General features: G+C 54.7%; 1 protein-coding gene across 1 annotated transcript; it reads left to right on the top strand.

The window, feature by feature from the left end:
- Positions 1 to 265: 265 nt before the first annotated feature.
- Positions 266 to 8,693, top strand: NLE1 (notchless homolog 1). Its single transcript, XM_068210598.1, has 13 exons — positions 266 to 346; positions 619 to 765; positions 849 to 1,066; positions 1,164 to 1,243; positions 1,504 to 1,580; positions 2,748 to 2,845; positions 4,217 to 4,409; positions 4,834 to 4,969; positions 5,260 to 5,306; positions 5,442 to 5,644; positions 6,525 to 6,684; positions 6,770 to 6,840; positions 7,300 to 8,693. Exons 1-13 carry the CDS (start codon positions 338 to 340, stop codon positions 7,310 to 7,312), a joined length of 1,452 nt encoding a protein of 483 aa, XP_068066699.1. The 5' UTR covers positions 266 to 337; the 3' UTR covers positions 7,313 to 8,693.

Genomic DNA, 8,693 nt, shown 5'->3' on the forward strand with positions numbered 1-8,693 from the left:
CCTATTTTAGTGCACTCCTGCCTCAGTTTCCCCCTTGGGCAGGATCCCGTCTAATTCTGGGCATGTGCAGGGATTACAGCTCCCAGATTTGGGTATGGATATTGCTCAAGGCTGCGTTTCCTTAAACTTTAGGCCGGACTGTGCGTGAGAGCTCGGCCCATCTTGCGTCGTTTGGCGTCAGCCCCCGAGGTTTCCGAGCCGCGGGAGTTGTCCCTGCGCGGCCTCGAACCCGCGGCCCCGGGGCGAGCGCGGCGCTCACCGCCGGCCGCCAGGGGGCAGCAGCGCCGCGCTCGGGCGCTCCCCGCCCGCTTCCGGCCCACGTGGGGCACGCGCGCACATGGCCGCGGTGAGCGGGACCGGGAGCGGGAGCGGGGCCGGGATGGGCAACACCTGGAAGCTGCAGGGGTGGGAGTGCTGCGGCGCTCCGGGGTCTTCTCGCCCTCTGCTGGGGTTCCCCCGCGCGGCTCCTGCTCAGTGCGGGGTGTTTCTCCCTCCCACGGGCCCTACGCGGGGTCTCCCTGCAGAGGTTCCTTCTCCCCAGGCGGGTATCGCTGCCGGGGTGGGGGGCTGTGCCCGCCGCCCGGTGGGGTTCCTGGCGCTGAGCCCGCTGTCCCGCAGAACATGTCGCCGGACGAGGAGGACGTGCAGCGGCTCCTGATCCAGTTCCGCGATGAGGCAGGGGAGTGCCTGGGCTCCCCCTTCGATGTCCCGGTCACCATCACTCCGGACAAGCTGCAGCTGGTGTGCAACGCCCTCCTACAGAAGGTGAGACCCCTCCCGAACTCCCCGGCGCCCCCAGCCCGACCCGGCGCCGCCCCTCGCTACCTCACCTGCCCTTTCTCCCGCAGGATGAGCCGGTGCCTCTGGCCTTCTTCGTCCACGATGCCGAGATCGTGGCGTCGCTGGAGAAGACCCTGGCAGGGCAGAGCGTGGAGACAGAGAAGGTCCTGGACATCATCTACCAGCCGCAGGCGGTGTTCAGGGTGCGGGCCGTGACACGCTGCACCAGCTCCCTGGAGGGACACACCGAGGCTGTCATCTCCGTGGCTTTCAGCCCCACGGGAAAGTACGAGGGTGTGCCTGCAGGCGGGGATCAGGGTAAGGCAGCGGCTGCCACTGTCCTGTCCTGGGGACACTGTGCTGAGCTGTTCCTCTTCTCCCAGGTACCTGGCGAGTGGCTCTGGGGACACCACTGTCCGCTTCTGGGACCTCAGCACGGAAACGCCGCAGTTCACGGCCAAAGGTGGGTGCTGGGGTGTGCCAGGAGGGCAACCTGTGACCCCCTTCCTGATGCACCCCCTGTCTGCCTGGGGGGACAAGCAGAGCAGAGCCTGGTGGTGTTTGAGCTGTCCAGGCTGGGACCGCAGCCTGGGGAGGGAGTAGCTCTCTTTGGCAAAGTGGAAAAAGAGGGGCTGGCCAGGAGGAGCACAGAGTGGCTTCCTGCTGGGACACCAGGGACAGTCACAGCCCTCCAGTCACATCCACTCGTGCTCTCTCTGCCAGGTCACCGGCACTGGGTGCTCAGCATTGCTTGGTCACCTGATGGCAAGAAACTGGCCTCGGGCTGCAAGAACAGCCAGGTACACGTGGGCTTCCTCAGCATGGGGCTTCAGGGGGATTAGGGGTGTTTCTTGTTTCTTCAGGGGTGTGAGGGCTGCATCCCATTGTTTTGAGCAGGATTCCCATTCTCCAGAGGAGCTTTGTGTGTGGCTGTGTCACAGTATTGCGAGAAGCATCTCAGTGCCAGGCAGTGCTCTGGCATTGTCACCCTGGGGAGCTCTTGCTGCTGAATCCAGCTGACTTGTGACAGATGCTTTTCCCTCTGTCCAGGAAAGAGTCCAGGCTTTGGATGTGACCGCTGGCAGGCGGCTCCATCACGAGGGAGGTGTCTGGAGTGAGGACGGGTCAGGGCTGCTGTTAGCGTGATCCAGCCATGCAGCAGCAGCCTGGTCACCGTGCTCCCACAGAGACACGGCCAAATTCCCCCTTGCACAAATGTGAAAGGAGTTCAGCCCTCGCTGTGGAGCAAAATTAATGTGCTTGAAGTGCAGAAATGCCTGGGGAATCAGGAGCGTGTGGTTAAATGGGAGCTGAGCTGCTGAGAGGCAGTCGCTCTCTCTGACCTTTGAATGGTCTGGGAGCAATGACAGCACTCATAGAGCTGCCAAAGTTGTGATGCCAATCCCAAGGAAATGTCCTGGGCCAGGGTGGTTCAGCCATGGTTTGGTGCTGGTCTGCCTTTAATTGAACCCAGAGAGCTGCTTGTCCTCCTTTTCCCTATTTCTCCTAGGTTTTTAAGTAGGAGATGACTAATGCCTTGGCTCTTAAGATGAACATTTATGTAGAGAGAGAATCAACAAGAGAAAACCAGCATGTGTCCCACCCACAGCATCCGATAATCAGCAGCGTTTAGCTGTGGCTTTCACTGTGCTCTGCAAACACTCCCTGAGTCTCTGGCACAGGAGAGTGGCTTTGTGGGGACCTGCATCCTTTTTGAGTTGAGTCAGATAACTTTGTAGCAGCAGCGTTTTAGGCAGACAGGAGGGCAATCAGGTCTCATTCTTTTGGGTGTCAGCTGATTGCTGCAGGGATTTGGAAAGGCATCCAGCCCCCTTCCCCTGCTGCTGCCTGCGAGTGCAAACACGATCCCAAGGACACCTCTGCTTTCTAAATGGAGCTCCAATGTCTCTGGGATTCACATGATGTCTGTGGCCTGACGCAACCCTCGTGCTTCCTCTCTTGCACAGATCTTTCTCTGGGACCCAGCCACTGGCAGCCAGATCGGCCGGGTGCTCTCTGGCCACTCCAAATGGATCACATGCCTGTGCTGGGAACCACTCCACATGTAAGTGAAGGGGCCAGCTCAGCCCTTCCCCTTTGCTCCTATGGAAGAGAGCAGCCTGACCTGAAGGGCATTGCTCCTGTTTGCCTTTCTCCTGTTATGGGAAAAAGCCTGTGTAGAACAGCTCTCAAGGTGAGCTGGGAAAAATGTGTGCGGCTGGGAGCCAGGAGTCCCAGCTGCTGCTCACAGTCCCTGTGAGTTGCTGGGGAATCACTGCCAGGTTGTGTCTCTTTTCTCCTGGGAAAAAGACACACCTGCCTGTGGAAACACTGCTTTTGTGGTGCTGGACAAACACTGATGTGCTGCTCCAGCAATGCTGAGGTGGGAGCAGGGAAGCCTGGTGGTGGCCAAGGGCAGAGCACTCCTTTGTGCTCTCCTGATCCTGCTGGCCTCTGTCATCCTGTTTGTTTATCATCAGGGATGATTAACTGTGCAATCCCCTTATCTCTTCTATCAGCTAAAGCTCCCTCTGGGAGAGGAGGGTGGAAGGGGACAGTTGTAGCCATTAATCCAAGATGTTACAGAAATAAATAAAAAAGAAAGAAAGAAAAAGGGCCCCTTCAGAGCAGAGCCCTGCAAATTGAATTTGCCAGTAGGAAGCTCCAGCTATTTGCAGACAATTAACTGGATTAGCAAAAAAATTATTGTAAGGAAGATGAGGAAATGGAGAGACATGACCCTGCCAGGACTGCAGTTCTCTTTCTTCAGCCAGTTCCAGTGCAATGGGAGGGGCTGTGCTCTTCCTCACTGCTGGTGCCACCATGCAGAGTGATGAAGATGTGCAAGGGACAGAGGGTTGTGGCTGCCCTGTCCTTGCTGGGTTGTGGCCAGCTGCTTCCAGATGTGTTCAGTTTGCCCCCCGAGCCACAATGGATTTGGATGGACAGTGTTCCTTTCAGCCCTGTCAACACAACAGCACTCTGTCCACAGGCTGGAGATGAAGCATGGCAGAGGCAGGGGAACATCCAACACATTCCCAATGCCATGGATCTGTGCTCCCTGCGTGAGGCTGATCCCCTGCCCAGGGCTCTCTCCAGCCTGTGCCCAGGGAAGGTGCCAGTTCGTGGTGACCTCGTTAACCACTGGGTTAAAGCTGTGCCAGCAAGGTCATTGCCAAGGCCTCAGCTGCCAGGTTTACCCTGGACTGATTTCTGCAATGTCCAGTAGTTGGTTTGGAGGAAGCATTTATCTGCCTCTCCCCTGCCTTGTGAGACCTTGTTCCCCGTAGGTCAATGCTCTGCCCCTGTCTGGCCTCTCTGATCTTAAGCCAAAAGTAAGTTGCATTTTATTGCGTGCTGGACCCTTGAATCCTCTGGGGCTGGTGGGGAAGTAGCTCAGAGGAGCTGCACAAATGGATTTGATCTCTTTGCCTAGAAACCCAGAGTGCCGTTACCTGGCCAGTGCCTCCAAGGACGGCAGCATCCGCATCTGGGACACGCTGATGGGCAGGTGTGACAAAATCCTCACAAGCCACACGCAGTCGGTGACCTGTGTGAAGTGGGGGGGCGATGGCTTGCTCTACTCCTCCTCCCAGGACAGGACCATCAAAGTCTGGAGGAGCCAGGATGTAAGTGAGGGACTGCCCTTGGGCTGCTGGCAAAGGGGGCTGGGCACACTGTGGCATAGCTTTGCTCTTCCTGGCACAGCTTGTGCCCTGAAAAACAGAGCCGCTGTATCTTCCTGACCTGTCAGACCTGTTGCTTGGCATCATTTGCAAGGGGTACCTGTTGTGTGATGTTTTCATCCTTAAGAGCATTAAATGGGGCTAAAAGCTGGAAACATCCCTGCAGCAACCTGAGCTGATGGGTGTTGTGCAAGGGAAACTGATTCCTGAAGCTCAACAGTGTTGTGTCTTCCCTGCTTAGCCTGCCTGCAGCTGAGGCAAGCAGGTTTGGAAAGTTTAGGGTTGGTCCCTGCAGCCTGGTGGGTCTGGTGGGTACTGTGCAGCCTGGCTGTGTCCTGTCCCTGTCTGAGGGTGGCTTTGTCCCCAGGGCGTCCTGTGCCGCACCCTGCAGGGCCACGCTCACTGGGTCAACACCATGGCCCTGAGCACTGACTACGTTCTCCGCACCGGCGCCTTCGAGCCGGCCGAGGCCACCATCAACCCCCAGGATGTCAGAGGCTCCTGTGAGTGCAGCACCCACGTTGGAGGCTGGGGGAGGACTGGTCATGCTTTTTCCATGCATGGAAGTCAAGCTCTTTCTTGCCCATGCCAGGGTGGAGCAGTCTGGGGGATGGGGAGGTCACTCTGTTTTCCAGGGCTTTTGCTCCCAAATTGTCTTTGGCAAATTGAGCAGTCAGAAATGCTCCTGCTAAATTTGCAGAGCCAGGATTGGAATTGGCGTGACAAGGTTATAAAATTTCTTTTCACCTCAGGATTGCCAATCTCTCTTTCACCCTCCTTTTCCCTTTTTCAGTGTCAGAACTGAAAGACAGGGCACTGCAGAGGTACAACCAAGTCCGGGTAAGTCCCTTTTGTCCCTGCTGTCACTTCTAACACTGTCACTGGTGAAAGCAGTGGACACCCCAATACTGGTGTGTTTCCAAGCTCTCCACACCTGGCTTGTACAAAACTTGGGCTCTTTCATCTCTTTTTCAGGGCCAGGAACCAGAAAGGCTCGTCTCAGGGTCAGATGATTTCACCCTGTTTCTTTGGAGACCAGCAGAAGACAAGAAGCCACTTGAGAGAATGACAGGCCACCAGGCATTGATTAACCAAGTCCTGTTCTCGCCAGACACCCGGATAATAGCTAGTGCTTCCTTCGACAAGTCCATAAAGCTCTGGGATGGTAGGACAGGAAAGTGAGTTGGTTTGTTCTGTTAGAGGTGGTGCTGGTATGGAGTCTGTGTGTAATGCTCAGGGCACACAGGGCTGGGCCCCAGTTCATTGCCAGCAGCTTCCTGGTGTGTTCAGCATCTCTGTAGCTTCAACTCATACAAAGTCACTCTGCTGCCTCTGCCTTTTTCTGCCCTTGGGAAGTCTCTTGTCTGGTTTTTCTTGTGTCAGGATATCTGTGCTTGGCTCTGTGTGTGCAGCCCCACTGTGACTCAGCCACAGCACTGCCTGGCACCTGTATGCACACCCTGTTGCTGCAGGGTCGGTTCTCAGGGCAGGCGCAGCTGTGGTGGGATGGGATGTTCCACTCCAGTGATCTCCTGAAGAGGTGTGTGTTGGGAACTGGAGACTGACCCAGTTTAAACAGTTCTTGTGCCAGAGAACAGCTTGTTCTGGATGATGCAAATTCTTGTAGTTACAAGTAGTGCTGTTGGTATTTGGATGCTCCTGTAATCCAGCTTTTAACTTTCAGCTGCAGTACTGGTGAGCTCTTGCAGGCAGCAATCCTCCCTTGCAAACCAACCCTAACGCTCATGAGCTTGGCTTTCATGTCAGTGATTTTAAAGGCCCTTCTAAAGTTAGGCTGCTCAGCCAGAGAAGGAAGGAGACATCTGTACAGTGAGGCTGAAGTGTTGCCTGCTGGATAAGGGTCTCTTGTCTGAGGGGGTGAGATGAGGAGGCATCCTCTAGAAGATTCTGAGCCCACTTGGGAGGGTTTTTGGATGGACTCTGTCTAGCCTGGAGTGTGCTGGGCATCCTGTGACTGTGCTGGTGGAGAAGAAACATGAAGGCAAGGGCAAGTTTGGAACAAAACCTGCTGCTCTAACAGCCTGTCCTTATCCCCAGGTACCTGACGTCGCTGAGGGGCCACGTCTCGGCCGTGTACCAGATCGCCTGGTCAGCCGACAGCCGCTTGCTGGTGAGCGGCAGCAGCGACAGCACCCTCAAGGTCTGGGATGCCAAGACAAAGAAACTGGCCGTCGATCTGCCTGGCCATGCGGATGAGGTGAGCTGCCTGGTGGAGCTGAGGTGTTTGGGAGGCAGGAGTGACCCCTCCTCCCAGCACAGGTGACTGATTTCCATCACACCAGGTGTATGCAGCGGATTGGAGCCCGGACGGACAGAGGGTAGCGAGCGGAGGGAAGGACAAGTGTTTGCGGATGTGAGTAACCTGTTTGTCCGCGAGGATGTTGCAGCTGCTCCGTGCATCCCTCAGAGCCACAGTGCCCTTGCTGAGACCTGTGTGGTTAGGACATGATCTCCTTGCAGAGAGCACTGTGTCAGATTCCATCTTGGAGACCTGACCTCTCTCAGGGCAGGAACTGTAGCTGGGAGATAACTAGAAAGCAGAGCCTCTCCAGCTGAGCAGTCAGGATGAAATTTGACTCAGATATTTTGACTCCTGGAGAGGGAAAGGAACAGTTGCACCAGCTGGTCAGGTTTTCCATTCTGACCTTCTTCCCTCTCCCAGTTATGCAGACAAATTCCTGGGAGCTGGTTGCCATTTGACTGTGGCTGGTGACCCCAGGTCCCTGTGGTGCTGCTCTTGTCTGGTGCCTGCTGGGCCCTGTGGCAGAGCTGTGCCCCTCCACAGGGACACAGCAGCTCTTTCCCTTTCCAGATGGCGTCGATAGGAACAGTGACATGGAGCTGCTGGTCCTGCCCTCAGAACAGTCCTGAGAGATCTCCAAGGTGATGGACGAAGAGACTGACCCAAACATGGCTCCCTGTTCCCGTTGGCAACTCTCCCTCATGGACTCTTTCCTTATATTTATTTAAGGAAATTTTAATTTTAGTTCTTATTAAGAGCTGTGCATTGCAGGATGATTTCCTCTGAACATCACAGGAGGGATATCTCATCTGCCACCATCTCAACTGGCTTTTTATTGGAATTTCAGCCTCACAGTAGCCATTGTCCTGAAAGGGGCAAGCAAAGGCCAGAAACTGCTCGTGCCCTTTCTTGGTCTGTGAAGAATGCTGTGGAGAAGAGGGTTTTAGTGGGAACAGAAAGGATTGTCCTTGTGTGGCCTTCAGAGAGAGAGAAAAATGGGAAAATTCAGCACATCATTCCATTGCAGAATTGTGCTTGGCTGCATGTCTGGGACAGAGATCTGCTGAGAATGAGGACTTGGGGCTTCTCATTATTCCAGTAAGGTTTTGCCTTTCCACACAGCCCCATTTCCCTGCGGGTTGTGCTGAGCATTATTTGCCAGTGATCCTCTGCATCCACAGCAGATAACTCCTTTGCTAATCTGTTCAGGGTGCAACAGGCCTGGACTTTAAATGACTGCTGGAGCTGTGCTGAGTTTTCATGTTTCAGCAGCTCTTGGGAATGGGAAGATGAGACTCTGAACAGGGGAGAGAGTGTCCATTTCCCATCCACCACTGGCTCGGGGGGGAAGGAAGGATAGGGTGGGGAAGAATGGAGCAGGAGTTTTGTGTGCCACTTGTCCCTTGCCCTGGATACGTGTTGACAGCAGGGCTGGGACCGACACAGAAAATAGCAATATTTCCATTGCACAGAGCTGGCTCCTTCTGGAATTTCTCAACTGCATTTACTTGCCCAGTGGGTGAGAGGGATTCACACTGTTAGCTGGGTATTTGTAAGTTTGCTTATGAGTCCTTTTATCAGTCAGTTCAGGCTTCCAGCCATAATGAGGTGAATAGACCTGGACTAAGTGTTTATTTCCAGGATGCTTATGAAACAGAGAAAATCAAGATGTGATTAATAAGGAGCAGAAATTATACTGTCAGATTTAGTTGCAGTAGGTTAGCATGAAGGTCAAAACATTCCCCATAGCCCTCATATGCAGTGATTACTACAACTCAGAACAGGAATTTGGGTCTCAGATGCTTCCCACCTGCAGAAGATGCATTTTAGGACTTTATCCCTGCTGGCAGGATTGCTTTGGAGAATCAAGATTGTGTAGTAATGGCCTTTTGCTTGTCTGCGAGTGTTCAGGTGAGCCAAAGGCTGGAACAAAGGGTTAAATCTTTAATATGACTGAGAAGACA

This window comes from Anomalospiza imberbis, chromosome 20 (genome assembly GCF_031753505.1).
Source record: "Anomalospiza imberbis isolate Cuckoo-Finch-1a 21T00152 chromosome 20, ASM3175350v1, whole genome shotgun sequence".
NCBI classification, from domain to species: Eukaryota; Metazoa; Chordata; class Aves; order Passeriformes; family Viduidae; genus Anomalospiza; species Anomalospiza imberbis.

Bases quoted from the DNA above. Each gene is read 5' to 3' on its own strand.
- NLE1 (XM_068210598.1), top strand. The intron at 5,307-5,441 runs GTAAGTCCCTTT...TCTCTTTTTCAG, and splicing joins AGAGGTACAACCAAGTCCGG to GGCCAGGAACCAGAAAGGCT. The intron at 6,685-6,769 runs GTGAGCTGCCTG...CCATCACACCAG, and splicing joins TGCCTGGCCATGCGGATGAG to GTGTATGCAGCGGATTGGAG.